General features: G+C 53.0%; 1 protein-coding gene across 25 annotated transcripts in view; it reads right to left on the reverse strand.

Moving 5' to 3' along the window:
- KLHDC4 (kelch domain containing 4) overlaps positions 1–21,195 on the reverse strand; it is a 76,806-nt gene that overhangs the window by 6,756 nt on the left and 48,855 nt on the right. For all 25 annotated transcript variants that reach the window (XR_010152681.1, XR_010152680.1, XR_010152682.1 and 22 more), the window contains 4 exons: positions 20,266–20,358; positions 16,477–16,636; positions 4,463–4,538; positions 1,083–1,291 (listed from right to left, as the gene is read on the reverse strand). Coding sequence is in view for 22 of the 25 variants with exons in the window: in XM_063797934.1 (XP_063654004.1) it covers positions 1,083–1,291; positions 4,463–4,538; positions 16,477–16,636; positions 20,266–20,358 (538 nt within the window). In the remaining 3 variants the exon portion in view is untranslated. The remainder of the gene's footprint in view (positions 1–1,082; positions 1,292–4,462; positions 4,539–16,476; positions 16,637–20,265; positions 20,359–21,195) is intronic.

The following is a 21,195-nucleotide window of genomic DNA, read 5'->3' on the forward strand; positions in this document are numbered from 1 at the left end:
GGGCCCTTCCTCACCAAACGTTTTTAAAGGGGAGCTCTCAGGTCAGGCTGCCTCCTGCAGGACAGCCATCCATCCCTCTCTGTCCCACTTCCCTGGCTGTGTTGCAGGGGTCAGTCTGGACCCTTCTGTCACAGCCTTGTCATTTTGTCACAAAACGCTGCCAGCTCACGAGGTGACATTTGCCAGGTTATTTCCAAATTTTCCAAGGATCACTACCTCCAGATCAACCCAAAGTCAGCTTCACATTCTAGACTTCTAAGATCCACTTTGTGTCTGGACTCTGCAACAATGAGTTTCAAAAGGGAAAGCTCTCTGAGGTCCTCCGTAATCCTGGGGAATGTCAAGGGCCCTGAGATCACAGTGTGAGAACCATGACACTAGCTGGGGTCAACACGCTCTCTGAAGAAAAGCCACAGGGGAAACCTGTGCAGACTCTGCTTGGAGCAATTCCTTCTAAAGTAAAAGAGCGAGGCGGACTGTGGGTCCAGAAACGAAGCCGCGTGTTTTTCCAATTTCCAGCCCAGGTGCCACCACACGTCAAGAGCAGCTTCAGGAGTTTGCAACCAACAGGGACCAGCCCTCCTTGGCCCTTTCTGGGTCCGGCTGACCTGGTACACTCAGAGACCCTGAGGCCAACTGCGGGATCCCCTTCTGGGACTGTCACCCACTGCTGTGCCTGTGCTGGGCTGGCCCTGGACAGCAGCTATGCTCACGCGGACAGTAAAGATGGTGCCGGAAACCAGGGAAGCTCAAGCGTCATAACACAGGCTGGTCCACACCAGGACCTCCAGCAAACCCTTCTCACACAGAGGGCCGGGGAGGTCCCGGGCACCTCAGCCCAGGGCAACTGGCTTCCGAGGTAGCAGCCCCGCCAGCATCCAGGACAGACTAAGGGGACCGTGACCAAGGGCTCTCCAAGCCTAGTCACCCAGGACAGTCAGAGACGGAACCCTCGCCCCTCTTGAGAGAGCTCATGGGCTTTGGGGGCCCCAATACCCAAAGGTGCTGGAGGAAGGCAGTGGTGGCAGGGACCCAAGTTAGGGCTGTGCACCACGGCGCATGCTACTCAGAGATTGCACTACCTTCAGCTGTCCCTCAAACCAACGGTTCCTGGTGGCGTCGTAGAAGTACAGATCGTTGAAGAACTCGCCCGACAGGCTCTCCTCCTCTTCCTCGTCACAGACACCCCCGAAGAACAGTGTCTGGTGATTCGGGGCCATGGCCACGGAAAACCCAGACCGTGGGGTGGGCTTGACCCCCGAAGGGTTCATCCGAGTCCAAACCCACTTGTCTGTCAAAAGAGAACAAGGAAGTGGGATAAGAACACAAGGAAGGACCCTGAGAGCCAGCCCAGGACATGCCCAGGACCCCAGGTGCCCCCCAGAATGGGGTAAATGAAAACCGTGAGACTGTGGGCAAAAACTCTGCTCCCTCTGCAGAAAAACAGACACCATTCAACTCCCCTCGAGTTCCACCCTTCTCCTTAAGAGAGGTAGCATTCAACAGCTTTCCACACACCCCCAAGCACCTCTAAACTAGGGGTAGCTACAAGCCGCAGTAGAAAGGCAGGGATTGGGCAGAAGCAGCACACACGCTAGACACGCAGAGGGGCTTCTGTGGGGAGGCTGCCCTGCACAGGGACCCTCCGCCCGGCACAGGGACCCTTCGCCCAGGGGGCTGAGTGGCCTGCACCAGCCCCCCTTGGGCCTGCACGGGGACCCCCTACCCTGCACAGGGACCCTCCACCCTGCACGGGGACCCTCCACTCTGCACGGGGACCCTTCACCCAGGGAGCTGAATGCCTGCGCCAGCCCCCCTTGGGCCTGCACGGGGACCCTCTGCCCTGCAAGGGGACCCTCCGCCCAGGGGGCTGAATGCCTGTGCCAGCCCCCCTTGGGCCTGCACGGGGACCCTCCGCCCTGCACGGGGACCCTTCGCCCAGGGGGCTGAATGCCTGCGCCAGCCCCCCTTGGGCCTGCACGGGGACCCTCAGCCCTGCACAGGGACCCTTCGCCCGGGGGCTGCAGTGTGGCCAGCGAGGAGCCTTTCGCCTGGGGTCTGAGTGCCTGCACCAGCCCCACCTTGGGCTGCAGTGTGGCCAGCTCTACTTCAGGAGGGGTCTATGTTCTCTCTTGGCACGTGCCTATGTGATGTGCCAACCCTCAAACAGAGCCCAATGTGCAGATGTCTCCCCACCACTTCTAGGAGACAGAATGGAGATTTTTTTCCTCCAATGAACATTAAAAAAAAAAAACAGAAGCAGCAAATGGACGTATTCTGTGTGGTGCTAGACGTCACTCGCCCATGCCCAGTGTGGGCGTGGCTCTGGGGCCCCTGCCTCATTCCCACCAGCACACGACTGTGTGAAGGAACAGGGAAGACCACCACAAGAACTCGCCACACAGGGCAGGACCCTCTCCGGTGACAGAAACCCACACACACAAGGTGTGTCGCTCCTCACCACGATGCTTTCCTCCTGGGGGCTGACGAGCAGAGCACACAGGCTCAGGGCCGCCCTGCGGGTAACAGTCCAGCATCCAAGTTCAAGTTCACTGGGGTGTAGGCTGGAAAGTGACTGAAAGGAGGCGTCTGTCCTATCAGCCAGGGTGCAGTAAGGCAGGGCCCTGGGAGAGGCACCTGGGCCTTTTGACAGGCAAATGGGTGTGGATTCAGATTAACCCTTCAGGTATTTCTGAGGCCTCAGCATGAGGAATTTTAGTGCAAGAAGGAGGTAAAAACACTTTGCACAATGGTCCCCTCTCCTGGGGAGGTTGGAGAACTTGCTGTGGGTCACAAAAGCAGACCCGGCCTAGGCACTGGGTCTCCTGGGTCTAGCCCAGCCCTCTGGTCCCAAGCCACAGCCTCCCATAAGAGAGCTGTCCCCTGGTTTCCTAACGGCACTGGGGACGCTAAACTCCACGGCAAACACCCTTGACCTGTGCCTCCTGGCGTCACTCCCTTGCTCTGGAGCAGAACAGATGCCATTATCTCCTTCTATTTATTATTTATTTTTTGAGACAGTCTCACTCTGTTGCCTAGGCTGGAGTGCAGTGGCACGATCTCAGCTCACTGCAGCCTCCACCTCCTGGGCTAGAACAATCCTCCCACCTCAGCGTCCCGAGTAGCTAGAACTACAGGCGTGCGCCAGCACACCTGGCTACATATTTTTTTTGTTTTTTTGAGACAGAGTCTCGCTCTGTCGCCCAGGCTGGAGTGCGGTGGTGCAATCTCGGCTCACTGCAAGCTCCACCTCCGAGGTTCACGCCATTCTCCTGCCTCAGCCTCCCGAGTAGCTGGAACTACAGGCACACACGCCAGCACACCTGGCTACGTTTTTTTTTTTTAAGAGATGGTGTGTCACTACGTTGCCCAGGCTGGTTTCAAACTCTTGGCGTCAAGCAATCCTCCCACCTCAGCCTCCCAAAGTGCTGGGATTATAGGTATGAGCCACTGCGCCCAGCCAGTAACAAATGCAATTTTTTTCAAAATCAAGAAATTAATGATTGAAAAGTAGCAGCCCACCCCCATCCCCCCGCCCACGCTCCACACAGGCACGGCTTCTCCCGCTTCAGAGGTCTGTGAGAACGGACGAGCAGCCACTGGCAGGAAACGCCGCCAACAGTTCATCTCAGCGCATGACCCACGCCCAGGAACATGAAACGTGCCATGTGTAGAAGGTGGTGAGAGTGGCTGACACATCCTGGGCCCTCTGGGTGCCAGAGCCATGTAAAGGGCTGTCCCCTAGGTCATCCCATGTCATCCTTTTAAAAAGTCCCAGAGAATGATGATTGTTCCCCTGTGCTTTAGTAAGAAAATTTTGATTCTTAGATCCCAGTTTAGCTAAAAGCTTTTAGAAATCTAGGCATTCTAACAGCCCCGAGTTCAGTAACTCAAGCTGACAGAGGCCACGGCTGCTCTTGGAGGCCGTCCCTGTGAGGGCCAATAGCAGTCTCTGTGATGACTTCTGAAGTTCTGTGCATGAGCAACACCGACCCCTGGCTGGGCAGCCCACACCCAGCCTGCCCAGCTGCTGCCCGCAACCACCCCAAGAGCGAGGCCCGTCACCACAGTGCCAGGCAGCCCCAGTGACTCCTGGTGGCTTGTACTCAAGGCCCAGGATGGTTCTCCCTTCGAGAGCTCAAGACCCTTGGAGGGGCCCATCAGGAGCTGCTGACGGGCACTGTGCTCACTGCTCCATAGAGGGCTGTCTGCAGGGTAACAGCGCCCGTGCTTCTCAGTCAGTCCATCATCAATGCCCCCAAAGGTGATTGCCCAGCAGACACCAGGGCTATGGAGCCTGTCCCACCCGGCCCACCCCGAAATGGGCCATCTCGGCAGGCCCTCCGCTCCGGGCAGGGTGCAGGGGCTCACTGCCAGCCCCACATCCATGGGAGGGTATGGGCTCCGCCTCCCGCCACACACAGACCAGCCAGCTCCCGCCCTGGAGGCACAGCGCCTCTACCTTCTCTTCCGTCCTCCGGCTTCAGCAGGAACATGTCTGAGTGCCGTGTGCCCTTGTCCACGTCTTTCTTAACTCTCTGCAATGGAAAGGAATTGTGTGAGAACCGGGGGCAGCTACAGTGGTTGCTTACAGACCCCCCAACCCTGTGGGCGCATTTTGGATGGAAGGGGCTGGAGGCCTTCCCTGTAGACCAGCCCCAAAGCTCCAAAGCGTGCCTGCAGTGTGCTCAGGGCTGGCACCACCTGACAGGCTTTATCCCCCAAATGGGTCCATCTGAAGAGGCCACCTTTCTAATGGCCGCGATCACACAGTACACTAGAGTTCCTGTCAGGGCACGCACAGCTTCCACAGCAGCCCTGGTCTGTGTGGAAACCACCACAGGGGCCTCTGATACTATTACAGAGTCACTCTTTGTTCCTGATCCCGGTAGATCCCCACTGCCTTTCAAATAACACGACTCAGGCTTCACAGCAGAAATCAAGTTACTACTGTGTGCAGAGGGCAGGCACTGCCCACTGAAAGACTTCTCCAAGCTTCGAAAACAATGCGCTCCATGTCCCTTAACCCTTAGTCTTCTGCCTCAAGTGAGCCTCAGCCTGACCAGGTGCACTGTTCCCCAGCACCCATACCCTACAAGTCCTGGTGCCACACCCCTTACCTGGGACCTAAGGTTGTGAGGAAGATAGCCAGCAAAACGCTCACCCTGGGTGGAGGGCCCCCATCCATTTCCATCTCATCTTTGTATTTGTCTGCACTTTAATTCTCTATTTTTAATACACTATTTTAGAAGTTTTGTATTTGCAGAAAATTGAGACGATAGTACCGAGAGCTCTCACACGCCCACACCAATGTCCCCCCAGCATGAATACCTTCCTCTCCTTGGTGCCCTTGTGACGGCTCAGGAACCGGCACTGACCTGTTACTGGGAGTGAGGCCCACACTTCATTCACAGCCCACAGTGCTCCGCAGCTCATCCTGCCCAGGGATCCCGTCGAGGGTGCCACTGGCCGTTTCGTCCTGTCGCCTCCTCAGGTTCCTCTGGGCCCTGAGCTTCTCCGACTCTTCTTGTCTCTGAGGACCATGATAGCTGTGTGGATGGCTCAGGAGTTTTATAGAGTGCCCCTCTACTGGGACTGTCTGCTGTCTTTCTCATTAAACTGGGGTTATGAATCATTAGGACGATCCCCGGGGTGAAGTGCCCATCTCATCACATCCCATCAAGGGTCCACACCATCAACAGGACTCATCACGGTGGATGCTGACATCGACCGCCTGGCTGAGGTCGTGTCTGACAGTTTCTCTTCAGCTCTATGTTCTCACAGATATTGACACAGACTTCGGCCATGCTACTGTGGTCGCAGGGGTAGTGACACAGACTTCAGGCATGCTCTGTGCCTCGTGGATACTAACACAGACTTCAGGCACGCTCAGTGCCTCGTGGATATTGACACAGGCTTTGGGCACGCTCTGTGTCTCATGGATATTGACATAGACTTTGGGCACATTCTAAGGTCTTGTGGATATTTATGTAGACTTTGGGTAGGCTCTATGTCTCGCAGATATTGACACAGACTTCAGGTACGCTCTATGTCTCGTGGATACTGACGTAGACTTTGGGTACACACTATGGTCTTGTGGATATTTATGTACACTTTGGGTACACGCTAAGTCTCGTGGATACTGACGTAGACTTTGGGTACACACTATGGTCTTGTGGATATTTATGTAGACTTTGGGTACGCGCTATGTCTCGTGGATATTGACGTAGACTTTGGGTACACGCTATGGTCTTGTGGATATTGACGTAGACTTTGGGTACGCACTATGTCTCGTGGATATTGACATAGACTTTGGGTACACACTATGGTCTTGTAGATACTGACGTAGACTTTGGGTACGCGCTACGTCTCGTGGATACTGACGCAGAGTTCGGCTATGCTCTATCACTACCCATCTTTGTTGCTCGGGTTGTTCAACGACACACAGCTGCCACTAGGAGCCTTTACAGCTACTCTTGGGTCCCTGTGACTTGCACCATCTTTGTGGGTTCCTTTGAGCACCTCCTTAGGCTCTGGCACCACAAGATGCTCAATTCCTCCTATATACTCCCTGCTCGGCCCTACAATTCGCCATTTCTCAAGGAAGCCCTGGTTCCCTTTGTTGGAGAATGGTGTTAGAAACCAAGAAACCAGGGGCCGGGCATGGTGGCTTACGCCTGTAATCCCAGCACTTCAGGAGGCCGAGGGGGGTGGACCATGAGGTCAGGAGATCAAGACTAATCCTGGCTAACACGGTGAAACCCCAACTCTACGAAAAATACAAAAAAATTAGCCAGGCGCAGTGGCAGGCGCCTGTAGTCCCAGCTACTGGGGAGGCTGAGGCAGGAGAATGGCATGAACCCAGGAGGCGGAGCTTGCAGTGAGCCGAGATCTCGCCACTGCACTCCAGCCTGGGCAACAGAGCGAGACTCCGTCTCAAAAAAAAAAAAAAAAAAAAAAAAGAAAAGAAACTAAGATACCAAGATTTGCTGTATTCCCAGCACTTTGAGAGTCCAAGGTGGGCAGATTGCTTGAGTTCAGGAGTTCAAGACCAGCCTGGGCAATGGCAAAAACCCATCTCTCCCAAAAAATACGAAAATCAGCCAGGCATGGTGGCATGCATCTGTAGTCTCAGCTACTCCCAACGCTGAGGTGGGAGGACTACTTGAGCCTGAAAGGCAGAGGCTGCAGTGAGCCAAAATCATGCCACTGCACTCCAGCCTGGACGACAGAGTGAGACTTCTCAAAAATTAAAAAAATTAAAGAGACCAAGATTTGGGCAATGGATGTGTGAACTGCTACCGGGTAGTATTGTTTCTAGGCCTTCCCATCTGGTAGAGCAAGGAAATATTTGTTTATGGTTATTTTTCTTATAGCTAACATGTACTGTATTTACTATAATGGAAGAAAAACATTTTCCTTTTGAAACATGCAAATGATCCACTGTCCACAGAGACTTCATATTTCCACCTGGGCCTGAGTGTCCTAAAACTAAGAGGGCTCCACGTTGGCCATATGGAGAGCGACCTGAATCTCAGGAAGTGAAAACTGAGTCTGGGTCTCTTTTGTTCTCCTTCTGGAAACATCTGTGCAATTCAAGTGATGCAGTTTCTGCACATTACAGACAGTGATTGAGACTAGTCTCTTTTTGTAGCAGGTTGATAGAAAATGGCTGTCATTTCCGTGCCTGCTTTTCCAAACCTAAGGGCCTAGCATTATTGGGAACTGAATTGACACCCAGAGACTTCATCTGCTGGGGGGACAAGGAAGGAATTCAGTGACGTCTCTATTTGTCATCAGAAACTCAAATCGCTGCTTACCTTCGGCAGGTCTCTGTCTCCTTGTAGTACCCTGCACCTGTCTATGTGAACCGTCTTGTTTTGCTGACAGCAACATTTTCTTCTTAGAATTCACAGGCTATGGGGGAATGTTTTATGCTACAATATTTAAGTACTTCCCCTCCAGACCATGCAAGCCAGAGAGGTGGAGCACTTCACAAGGCCTGCTCTGCTCACACGGGTCCACAGGTTCCTTCCGGCACACAGCTGGCTGGCCACACCCTCTAACAGGGACCATGGTTCGACCTCCCCAACAGCTTCTAACTCCTACAGCAGTTTCTTTTCTTGAAGTGTTGTGACTTTTCCCAAAATCCAACCTATCTGTCTTCAAAGAAAGTAACAGACAGTGGCCTTGTTGCCCTCTGTTTTTCTGGATCACCTGTGCTCAAGCTCTATTAGCGTACACCAAACCAGCTTTACATTCACACAGTCTTTCCACAAAAACCGATTCGCTCTGGCTCTCCCTCTCCCTCCCCCTCCCTCTCCCTCCACAGTCTCCCTCTCCCTCTCTCTCCACGGTCTCCCTCTGATGCCGAGCCGAGGCTGGACTGTACTGCCGCCATCTCGGCTCACTGCAACCTCCCTGCCTGATTCTCCTGCCTCAGCCTGCCGAGTGCCTGGGATTGCAGGCGCGCGCCGCCACGCCTGACTGGTTTTTGCTGGAGTGCAGTGGCGTGATCTCGGCTCGCTACAACCCCCACCTCCCAGCCACCTGCCTTGGCCTCCCAAAGTGCTGAGATTGCAGCCTCTGCCTGGCCGCCACCTCGTCTGGGAAGTGAGGAGCGTCTCTGCCTGGCCGCCCATCGTCTGGGATGTGAGGATCCCCTCTGCCCGGCTGCCCAGCCTGGGAAGTGAGGAGCGCCTCTTCCCGGCCGCCAAACTGTCTGGGAAGTGACGAGCATCTCTGCCCGGCCGCCCATCATCTGAGATGTGGGGAGGGCCTCTGCCCCGCCGCCCCGTCTGGGATGTGAGGAGCGCCTCTGCCCGGCCGCGACCCCGTCTGGGAACTGAGGAGTGTCTCTGGCCGACTGCCACCCCATCTGGGAGGTGAGGAGCGTCTCTGCCCGGCCACCCTGTCTGAGAAATCAGGAACCGCTCCGACCGGCAGCCGCCCCGTCTGGGAAGTGAGGAGCGTCTCTGCCCGGCAGCTGCCTCGTCCGGGAGGTGGGGGACAGCCCCCGCCCGGCCAGCCGCCCTGTCTGGGAGGGAGGTGGGGGGCAGCCCCCGCCCACCCAGCCGCCCCATCCGAGAGGGAGGTGGGGGGCAGCCCCGCCCGGCCAGCCGCCCCATCTGGGAGGGAGGTGGGGGGCAGCCCCCGCCCAGCAGCCGCCCCGTCCGGGAGGTAGGGGGCACCTCTGCCCGGCTGCCCCGTCTGGGAAGTGAGAAGCCCCTCTGCCTGGCCGCCACCCCGTCTGGGAGGTGTACCCAACAGCTCATCGAGAACAGGCCATGATGACGATGGTGGTTTTGTCGAATAGAAAAGGGGGAAATGTGGGGAAAAGAAAGAGAAATCAGATTGTTACTGTGTCTGCGTAGAAAGAAGTAGACATAGGAGACTCCATTTTGTTCTGTACTAAGAAAAATTCTTCTGCCTTGGGACGCTGTTAATCTATAACCTTACCCCCAATCCCATGCTCTCTGAAACATGTGCTGTGTCCACTCAGGGTTAAATGGATTAAGGGTGGTGCAAGATGTGCTTTGTTAAACAGATGCTTGAAGGCAGCATGCTCGTTAAGAGTCGTCACCACTCCCTAATCTCAAGTACCCAGGGACACAAACACAGGGAAGGCCGCAGGGTCCTCTGCCTAGGAAAACCAGAGACCCTTGTTCACATATTTATCTGCTGACCTTCCCTCCACTATTGTCCTATGACCCAGCCAAATCCCCCTCTCCGAGAAACACCCAAGAATGATCAATAAATACTTAAAAAAAAAAAAAAAAAAAAAAACCGATTCGGCTACGCTAAAGTAGTAAACAGAATCTGCATGAATTTTTGGAGAAGTTAGACTTCATTCTAATACATTATTGCTGGAATGCAAAGACATCTGAGAGAGAGATCAAGTGTCAACATGGAGGGTGAGCGCAACAGGGCTGGCTCTGGAATTACTTAGCATCCGGCTGAGACCCCAGAGCCCAGCACAGCTGTGCCTGAACGTTTCGAGGCGCACCGGCCACACACGCCAAGTCCCAACGGGCCCCCACCTCCCGCACAATGTAGTACAGGCCACCTAGCTTAGCCTGCAGCCACATCCCCTGATGAGACCCCACCTCCGGCAGAAGTACAGGCCACTTAGCTTAGCCTGCAGTGAGTCCTCAATGCAGCCGCTTTGGCTCACCCGGCTGTCGGCTCAGACGCCGACCCATTTCAATCATCAGGAGAGAAGACACACAGGGCCGCCCCAAGGACCCCATCACCAGCTCAGGCCTGGTCACAGAATGGGCCGGCGGTGCAGTGGTAGGTAGATAAAGGCCGGGGAGCGTTTGTGGGAGGAGACGGCCAGACGACAGGTCCTGGGAGAAGACAGTGCTAACGGCAGCACTGATGTTCACCGAAATCACAATCAGGCAGGGAGAGGGTGTCGGTTCCAAGCGGACGTGTGTGAACACAGAAACCATGGGGGCCGCTCCTTCCCACACCACTGAGACTGTCCATCCAGGCGCCCGAAGACGACTCCTAAACCACCTTTGCCAGACGCAGGTCCAGCAACCCATCAAGAGCACAGCTCGGGCAAGCAGCGACTGCACGCACCGTGCCCTCCTCACCACACAACCACAGGTGATGAGCCCCTGCGGAGACGCTGAACCCCTGTGGAACCGCCGCGCCCCTGGGGAGACGCCGCACCACATCAGTGCACGGGAGGCATCTCACGTTTCGCGGGGCTTGGGAGAGAGGGACCCATGACGAGAGGACCCCCGCCCAACCACGTGTCGCGAGAGCAGCATGAACCCGTGCACCCCCTCTAGGCAGGGCTGCTGCTAAAATAACACCCTGTCGATTACGGTTAGCATCACTTCCATCAGCACGACTTCTAGTCAGCTTCCTTTTGAAAACTGCTTCAGGGAAGCTGCTCCAGAAGCCCATGCATGTGCCCTGCCACAGCCGCAGCCTCTTTGGGGACACTGCTGTCGGGATGGTTTCTGCAGAGCCACCCGGGGTCCCCACCATGCCTGCCTCTCCAGTCACTCAGTCCTTTCTCCTGGAACCTGGTCAAGTCCCTCTGCGTGTCTGAACCGGGACAAGGCCCTGCCTGCTTCCATACCTGAAGCTGGGCCCCAGGGCACCTTCCCATCCACATCCGAGACCACCTTCTTAACGGCCAACGGCCACTCAACCCGCCACAGCCAAGACTTGAAACCTGTCACTTTCCAAGACTGAACATTTTCAGCTTCGCCATTAAAAAATACACCCAGAAGGCCGGGCATGGTGGCTCACGCCTGTAATCCCAGCACTTTGGGAGGCTGAGACGGGCGGATCACAAGGTCAGGAGATCGAGACCATCCTGGCTAACGCAGTGAAACCCCGTCTCTACTAAAAATATAAAAAATTAGCCAGGTGTGGTGGCAGGCGCCTGTAGTCCCACCTACTCCGGAGGCAGGAGAATGGCGTGAACCCGGTGGGTGGAGCTTGCAGTGAGCCGAGATTGCCCCACTGCACTCCAGCCTGGGCGATAGAGCGAGACTCTGTCTCAAAAAAAAAAAAAAAAATACACCCAGAAACAGGTGTGGCCACAGGTCTGTGTGTACTGGAACATGAGTAGGAGCCGCTGTCGCGCCCAATTCCCCAGCACGAGACAAGCTGAGACACCCTGCAGCCAGTGACCTGGGAGAGCTGGGCACGGAGCTCAGGGGCCCGGTGGGCACAGATCTCTGGCTCCGAGGTCAGCCGGGATCTCCCGAGTCACACAGTCCACACTCGCAACAACTCTGTCTGCTTCTGGTATTCCAGGAGCTCAGCTCCCAAGTGGCAAATCAAAGGACGCTCTGGCCTCTGCCAGCATGCTCCACGGCCACGCGGAAACAGTGGGGCGTGCAGAGAACAGCCCTCTCCTGGCTATGTATGGACGTTATCTCCTGACCTCCAGGCGCACAATGACAACTGAGGTCAAAACGCAGGCAGGAAGGAGGGCCCCATCCTCAGCAGGACTCCGCCCCTGGCTGCCCATGTGTCCATGGAAACAGACCACCAGGTGATAAACCTTCCACGGTCGCGCCCCCACCCTCGCCATCCAAACGCCATTTCCAAAGAGCTGTGCTGGTTCCCTGACTCTCTAAAGGAACGAGAACTCCCCCTCTCCGGAAGCTCCCACAACACCAGAAGCACGTACTAAGGACTGAGTCTTTGACACGTGAATGCTGCTGGGTCTAAGGACTGAGTCTTTGACACGTGAAGGCTGCTGGGTCTGCTGTCCCACACGCTGCATCTCTTTTGTTAGGATACAAGTCATCATAGTCAAAGCACTAGCTGGACCCAGACTGACTCGGAATTTATAAAACGTGGTTATGATACTGACCAAAGCTGCCGGTTCTTCGTGGCAGCGCAGAGCCTGGAGGGTGTTTAAAGTCCTCCCGAGGCTACTCAGATGCATCTCCTGAGGGAGCCTGGGACGGGATCTGGTTACAGGAGGAGGAAGGAGGGCAGGTGTCTGTGAGTTCCTCTTAATCTACGGGCAGGTTCAGCCCCAAGGTCAAGGCTCTGAGCACTACTGTCCACTTCATGAACCCGAGCTCTTCACATGTCAAACTCTGGAGCCTTGCCATGCAGAACCACGGTCAGAATGCCTTCATCTGATCAAACACTGTCAAGCACGCCACTGTCCGGGCACCAGGCACGCAAGTGGACAGAAGACTGGCCCTGTGAGACTCTCTTCTCCGGGCTGAGAGACAATGGCCAAGTCTGTAACCAGCAGGGAGGATGGTGAGCAGAAGGACAAGGACACGCAGGGGGATGGAAGCTGGGGCCGCCCTGCTGAGACGAGGACCATGGGGGTTCTGCATGGAGGAGACCTGGCCTGGCTTGCATCTCTGCAAGTCACTCCAGCTGCTGCACTGTGGTGTGATCCTGAGGGCCCCGGGGAGGCGCCAGCTCTGGCAGGAGAGTGCAGTGCATGGCAGTGGGCAGGGGTCAGGCACTCTCCAAGCCACCTCTACTTGCTCAGTGAAATGTGAGGTGAGGGTGGGTGGCGGGTGGCAGGACCTCCTGGGAGCATGGACGGGGCCTGCGTGGGGGAGAGGCGTGTGCCCACAGTGGGTGGGGTCTTCTCTGGCCTGGGCCGCGCAGCAGCACAGCACAGCTGGGTCCTGCCAAGAGGACAGAGCATGGGGGGTGGGGGTGTAATGGCGCTAGAGCAAGCACGAGCTTCCCCCAGCCCCAAGCTCAGGTACGGGCCACGTACCCTTACCTGAGTTTCTATCAGTTCTTGCAGACTGCCGCTTCGGCCATGGAGCAGCTGACCACCTGCTTAGGCTACCAACTTTTTACACTCCAAACCATTCACAACTCAAATCTCTCGCTAATTCTGATAAATCCCTCATGAATCCAAACAGACAAGCTTTTCACTGCAATTCCAAATGCCACAGGCTCAGAGCCAAGAGCTACTGAACTAAGTGGATTGAGATCACCCACCGTCAGACTGAGGGCGGGTGCACGTGGCTGCAGACAGCAGCTGCTGAGAATGACACGCGACTCTGATGAAAGCGATACAGCTTAGCCGGTCTGGCTGTTCACCGTCCTGCTGCACTCTACGACACATCTGCTGGGAGAAAGCACTAGACCGGGGCATCCTGCCTGGCTTTCAGCCAAGTCAGCCTGTTCTCAGTGCCCTCCCACATGCCAGAATATCTAGACAAGCCTGACCGATGCCAGCCACTACTCCAGAAAATAGGGTGATTTTCTCTGTGCAGAACAAAAGATGACCAAGAAAAAAATCGGGTCATTCCGATCAACTCGGTACAATCTCTGACCAACTGCCATTAAAAGGCTGAAATCCTTTATTGCCAGGGCAGCAGAATGAACGTGGATCAGAATGGAGAAAGAGACCTATGTTCCTGCAGGCATGTGATTTTCAACAAAGGTTCCTAAGGTATTCAATGGAGAATAAAAAGCCTTTTCTTTTTTCTTTTTTTTGAGATGAGTCTTGCTCTATTGCCCAGGCTGGAATGTAGCAGCACAATCTTGGCTCACTGCAACCTCTGCCTCCCGGGTTCAAGTGATTCTCCTATCTCAGCCTCCCGAGTAGCTGGGATTACAGGCACGCCCCACCACGCCTGGCTAATTTTTGTATTTTTCAGTAGAGACGGGGTTTCACCATGTTCGCCAGGCTGATCTCGAACTCCTGACCTCGAGTGATCCGCCCGACTCAGCCTCCCAAAGTGCTGGGATTACAGGCGTGAGCCACTGTGCTCGGCCTAAAAAGCCTTTCCAACAGATGCTGCTGAGATAAGTGAGTATCTACACGGGGGAAACAGCCTCAACACTCACCTAATGCTGCTCTTGAGAATTAGTTCCGTGCAGATCTCAGGACTAACTGTGAAACCATATCATTTTTAGAGAAAAATAAAAGAAAATCTTTGTTACTGAAGCTAAACAAGGTCTTCCTGTATCACCGCAATAATCACAGAAGAAAAACGTAATAAATTAGATTTTATCAAAACTCAAAGCTTCTCATCAACAAACACTTCGGAAGGTGACCAGCCAAGCCACTACTGGGAGGGTATTTGTAATCCACACACCTGAAAAGAACTGGTGTCCAGAATGTCACCTTCTGCAACTCACTAACAAAAACTACAGCCCATTAAATATAGCAGAAGACATGAACACACACTTCAGGAAAGACAAGCTCATGAAAAGCACTCAACACCAGCAGTCATGAGAGAAATGAGAATTAAAACCACGAGGTACCACACATCCACCAGAGTAGCTAAAAACAGAAAGACTGACGCCATTGGAGCTGGTATGAACAGGGGGCAACTGGAACTCCCCAACATTTCCAGCACAAGTGGAACCGGCCACTGCTTTGGGAAGAGAGCTGACCATTCCTTATTAAATAACACCCACACCCACACCCACCCCAGGGCCCAGCAGTTCCACTCCACATATCTATTTACCCAAGAGAAACCAACACACGCAGCCACTCAAAAGATCCGTATGGACATGCTCATAGCAGCTTTAGTCACAGCTGCTTCCAAAGGCTGTGTCTTCTGAAGAACGGAAACAGCCCAGGTGTCCATCAACGAAAAACAGAACCACAAACTGTGGGACAGTCATATAATGGAACACTTCAGCACGAAGCAGCAATGAACAGAAACATGCAACACGTGGGTCTGAAAAGCTGAGGGAAAGAAGACTGGCCCCACATCTGGGTGACTGTGTTTAGCAGAATCTCCAGGACAGGCAGATCTATTACGGTGGGAAAATCAGAGCAGCGTCACCTCTGGGCAGAGGGGAGGGCGGGCAGCGGGGCCGAGTGGGAAGGGCACGGCAGGATCAGGGTGTGGGTGACATGGTGCGTGCACTTGTAAAAATGTGTCCCCTCACTGTGGGTAAATGAGGCATAAGAAATTACCACCAACTATAGGCGCCTGTCACCACGCCTGGCTAATTTTTTGTATTTTTAGTAGAGATGGGGTTTCACAGTGTTAGCCAGGATGGTCTCGATCTCTTGACCTCGTGAGCCGCCCGCCTCGGCCTCCCAAAGTGCTGGGATTACAGGCGTAAGCCACCGCGCCCGGCCTAAGCATAGCAAAATCTTAATAGCAGGATCTAGGAGGAGTATACAGGTGTTCCCCGTAAAATTCTTTCAAAAGTTAGCTGTGGTTGAAAATTTTCAAAATACAAAGGATTTAAAAAAACCCTACAGTGAGATACTACTTCGTACCTCTCAGATTCACAGAAATGTAAAGGTTGGCAGAGTGTGAAATGGGAGTGAAGCAACAGGAACACTTGAGTGCCGAGGACAGAGCCTGTGCCAGCCGCCTCTGTGGAGCACACGCCCCACGAGCAGCAGGCACATGTGAGGAGCACACATTCCATGAGCAGCAGGCCCGGGTACGTGTGAGGAACACACATTCCACGAACAGATGCCAGTACACGTGCAGAGCACACGCCCCAAGAGCAGGAGGCTCCGGGGTGGGCGCGAGAACATTCCTGTCAGCACTGTTCTCAGGTTACCAAAGAAACAAGCCCATCAACAGGAGCGAGGAGAATTTCATTCCACAGAGAATACTACACAGTAGTGAGCGTCCATGGTGCAGGAAGGAGACCCTCAGAACACAGAATCGCTCACACTGCACTGCTGACAGGGGTGTGGAGAACAGAACAGGGCCCTAACACGGCACCAAGTTCACAGAGGAGCCGATTAACACTATCTCTATTTCTAATTCAATACAAACAACTGTTTATATTCAACCAATGAGTAATCCCATGTGAGAGTTTCAATGTTCATGAAACTGAAGAGACCACAGACAGCAGCGCCTGTTTTCCCATGCCGCAACTCACCCGTCTCCCCACGCCGCGCCTCGCCCGTCTCCCCACGCCGCGCCTCGCCCGTCTCCCCACCCCGCGCCTCGCCCGTCTCCCCACCCCGCGCCTCGCCCGTCTCCCCACGCCAAGCCTCGCCCGTCTCCCCACCCCCCGCCTTACCTGTTTCGAGTAGCCCCCATAGACGACGATGCCGCCCTGGGGAGTGACGGACATCTGGCAGCCTGATCTGGGTGTGGGCCCCGTCCCTGACGGGGACAGCTTGCTCCATGTGAAGGTGTCCAGATTAAAGGCATACACGTCGTTGTAGTAGATGTAATCCCTGGTTAGAAGAACACCAGCTGTCAGGGTCCGTAACACTGGGAAAAGCCCTGACATTAAAAACTGAACTGATTTAAATTAAAGGTCAATTTCCTACTGTTTGGGGAAAAACTCAAACCATTTTTCTCCTCTGCTCTTACACCAACACAACAATCAACACAGAAATGTGGGCACTTTCCCTGCAACGGGCCAGAGAGGCCAGTCAGGTCTCCTCAGACTCAATCTTGACGCAGTCTACCTGGAGACAGGGCAACATTTTTACCAAGTCACCTGTTTAATTCAAGTTTGAATTTATATGAAAGGACCACAAGCACGTGTGAGTTTGCATTTGAAAACCGGAAATAATGCTGGCCCACAGAGGCAGAGGAATTTAATCTAAAAGCCATACTGCGTTTTCTTACACAGTTAACACAATCAGAGACAATTCCAATAGGTTATTAGGTGTGCAACCGTAAGGGCAGCAGTGAATGGCGCCTCCAAAGGGATGATCAGAACGGAGGTGTGAGCAGCCTGGCAGCAAGGGCGGTAAGGCCCCACAGTGGACTGGAGGGGTGAGTGAGGGGACTGGGCGCTCCAGGGAAACTGAAGACCACAGAAGCCGACCCTCTGTGCCCGAAATCACAGCGCGGCAAGGAGGCCCCGCAGCCTTGCCCTGCTCAGTGCCTGCCGGACCCAGCAGGCAGACTGGGCTGAACAGGGAAGTGGCAGCTTTGCTGGAGGCATGGGGAGACTCGGAGGCGCACCCAGAACGTCCTGTCCTAATGTGGAACTTTGACAGAATAATCGTGAAAGGGTAAGGGGCTGCTCTCCAGCTACTCAAAAAGGAGAGCCAAACTGATTTTTTAAGGAAAGAAAGCATGGAAGAGCAAGCAGCTCTAGCCCAAGTCTCAAGTGCCCGGTTTTCTCCTGTTTGTTCCTGTTTTGTGTGAAGCAGGAAAAGTCACAGGGCGTTTACCCAGCACCAGCTGCCACATCTGGTCTTAAGATAAACAGCCTGGGCACAGTGGCTCACACCTGTAATCCCAGCACTTTGGGAGTCTGAGGCAGGTAGATCACTTGAGGCCAGGAGTTCAAAAACAGCCTGGCCAATATGGTGAAACCTTGTCTCTACTAAAAATACAAAAAATTAGCCAAGCATGGGGGCGGGTGCCTATAATCCCAGCTACTCAGGAGGCTGAGGCACGAGAATAGTTTGAACCTAGGAGGTGGAGGCTGCAGTGAGCTGAGATCGCGCCACTGCACTCTAGCCTGGGCGATCAAGTGAGATTCTGTCTCAAAAAAAGAAGAAAGAAAGGTAACCTGACCTTGCTGACTGCAACTCAGACTGACCACATCCTTCGCAGGACGATGGCTCTTAATATAGATAGAATCTGAGGAATGTGGAAATGTGGAAGCGTGTAATCTTTAAAAGACTGCTACAGACCACTGTTTTTTTCAGATTTCACGTCGCAGATTTTTAGTACAAAGATTCTACTTTGCACGTAAGATAAATACAGAATATTTTCTCTATAAATGCAGAATAGAGTTTAAGGAAAACTCAAAGTTGGTATTTGAATAATTTTAAACAAGATAACAAGAGCTTTGAAAAAAGTTCTGATTTTAAAATGGTTGCAAGTTAAAACAAACATGAAGCATGATTTGATTTATAACCTGTAAGTTCAAAGGAGGAAGGGGCTGTACAATCTCACTGTCGTACACATAGTAGGTAATGAATTAATGCTCTGACAAACTTATGTGTGCATTCTGACAATTATTTGTTTTAAAATAAATTTTAAGAATGAACATAAGGCTAGGCGCGGGGGCTCAAGCCTATAATCACAGCACTTTGGGAGGCTGAGGCATGTGGATCATGAGGACAGGAGTTCGAGACCAGCCTGGCCAACATAGTGAAACCCCGTCTCTACTAAAAATACAAAAATTAGCTGGGCATGCAGCTCACTTCAACATCCGCCTCCCCAGTTCAAGCGATTCTCTTGTCTCAGCCTCCCGAGTGCCTGGGACTAAAGGTGTGCACCACCACACCTGGCTAATTTTTTGTATTTTTTAGTAGAGATGAGTTTTTGCCATGTTGGCCAGGCTGGTCTCAAACTTCTGGCCTCAAGTGATCCACCCACCTCAGCCTACCAAAGTGCTGAGATTACACATGTGAGCCACTGTACCCAGCCTTAAATACTTTTTAGTTTGAATTACATTTTTAAATCTTTCCCCCTTGAAAAGTATTTAAGAATTTGGATCCCTTTTCCCCCCGAATTCACAAAATTAATGAGACTATATCAGTGAAGAAAATCTGAAACCTGGCTGGGCGCGGTGGCTCACGCCTGTAATCCCAGCCCTTTGGGAGGCTGTACAGACTAATCATGATGGATCAAGAATCACGAGAGGGTGCAACTGGACTCACCATGTAGGTGTGAGTGGCACCTTCACATCAATCAATTGCCATGCTGGTTCCTGAGGGACCAGTAGAGAAAGAGGGCTTCAAATGAGGCCCCGGAGATACAGACAGCCACTGTCTCCGACACCACGAGGCCAGCAGAAAGCCTTCAAAGATGGCCTTCACCAGGGTTGCAGAGTCTGCGACACTTCACTCAGAACACTACTGCACTTATGACAGAAACAGGGATAACCAGCTCCCCTGTGTCTTGCTTTTCTGGACTGAACTAAGTAAGCTCAAGAAGATATGTGAGCAGATAACAGGCCTAAAACAATGAGAGAGCCCGCAGCTCACCCTGGGCAGCCATGCCAGCTGCACGAACACCCACGTGACATCAAAAGAGAACCGCAGGCCTCTTCCGGCATCGCTGTGGAGAGCGTGCTATCACTGCTCTCCCGGACAGGAGTGTTTTGAAGTGATTACAGACGCGTGGCTCTCAAAGTGAAGTCCCCTGGCCAGCAAAGTCAACATCACCTGGGAGCTTGTTAAAATGCAGATTCTTGGGCCTCACTCCAGGCCTCTGAGTCAGAGCTGCGATCAGCACTCTAACCAGCCCTCTAGGGTATTCTGAACCAGGCTAAGGTTTGAGAATCCCATTTTATTTATTTATTTATTTTTTCAAACAAAGTCTCACTTTGTCACCCAGGCTGGAGTTCAGTGGCATGATCTCAACTCACTGCAACCTCCATCTCCTGGGTTCAAGCGATTCTCCTGCCTCAGCCTCCTGAGTAGCTGGGATTACAGGCACCTGCCACCACGCCTGCCCAATTTTTGTATTTTTAGTTGAGACAGGGTTTCACCACGTTGGCCAGGCTGGTTTCGAACTCTTGAGCTCAAGTGATCCACCCGCCTCAGCCTCCCAAAGTGCTGGGCTTATAGGCCTGAGGCACCATGCCCAGCCAAAACCCCATTTTAGATAGAACTAGCCACATCATTTGCAGGACCTGGTGTAAAATTAAAATGTGGGGTCCCTTGTTCAACAATGGTGAAGAATTTCAATAGGAATACAGCATGAAGCCAGTGTGAGGCCCGGTGTGAGGCCCTTTGGAGGGCAAGGCCCTGTGTGGCTGCCCAAAGCTCATGAAGCTGGATTTGGGAGGATGGGTGCGTCTTTCTTGTGTATTCAGAACGCTCTTTCTATAAAAAGCCCACTCCTTAATGCTTCAGGAGAGAAAGATTTTTCCGTTCTTGGTACCAACCGTGTACTTTCATGGAAGCCACCAAAAAGGATCAATTGTCTCTTCCAGGCCACCATCCGATGTCCACTCCGACCCGAAGGACCGCCTGTTGATCTAAAATGAAACAAACAAAAAGACACTATCAACCTGCTTAATTTCTGGTTGCTCTAAAGACGACGACAACAAACAAAACCCAATTTTTACAATGATTTCTGTTTTGTGAGCACTTACTGCTCACAAATTAAATACCATTTAATCTGATCCATGAGCTACCAAAACCATCCTGCTAAGAGCCCAGCTGGCTAAGCTCAAACCTCAGGAATAAAACAGGAGAACATCTCCAAGACCTTGGGCTGCATAAAGATTTCCTAGATAGAACATTATAAACTGGACTCCGCCAAAACAAAAAGCTTCAAGAATACACCATTACAAAATAAAAAGACAAACAACAGACTGAGAGAAATATCTTGAAACACATGACTGACAAATGACTTGCATCCAGAATATATACAGAATTCTTTTTTTTTTTTTTTTTTTTTTTTTGAGATGGAGTCTCCCTCTGTCTCCCAGGCTGGAGTTCAGTGGCCAGATCTCGGCTCACTGCAACCTTTGCCTCCGAAGTTCAAGCGGTTCTCCTGCCTCAGCCTACTGAGTAGCTGGAATTACAAGCGTGCACCACCACACCCGGCTGATTTTTTGTATTTCTAGTAGAGATGGGGTTTCACCATGTTGGCCAGGCTGGTCTCGAACTCCTGACCTCAAGTGATCTGCCCGACTCAGCCTCCCAAAGTGCTGAGATTACAGGCATGAGCCACTGCGCCCGGCCCAGAATTCTATCTTAATAGTAAGATAAATGACCCAATAAAAATATAGGCAAAAGATTTGATCAGAAAGTTCGTAAGACAGAAAAATGGGGGAAAAAAAGATGGAAAATGGCCAATGAAAAAAGGA

This window comes from Pan troglodytes, chromosome 18 (genome assembly GCF_028858775.2).
Source record: "Pan troglodytes isolate AG18354 chromosome 18, NHGRI_mPanTro3-v2.0_pri, whole genome shotgun sequence".
NCBI classification, from domain to species: Eukaryota; Metazoa; Chordata; class Mammalia; order Primates; family Hominidae; genus Pan; species Pan troglodytes.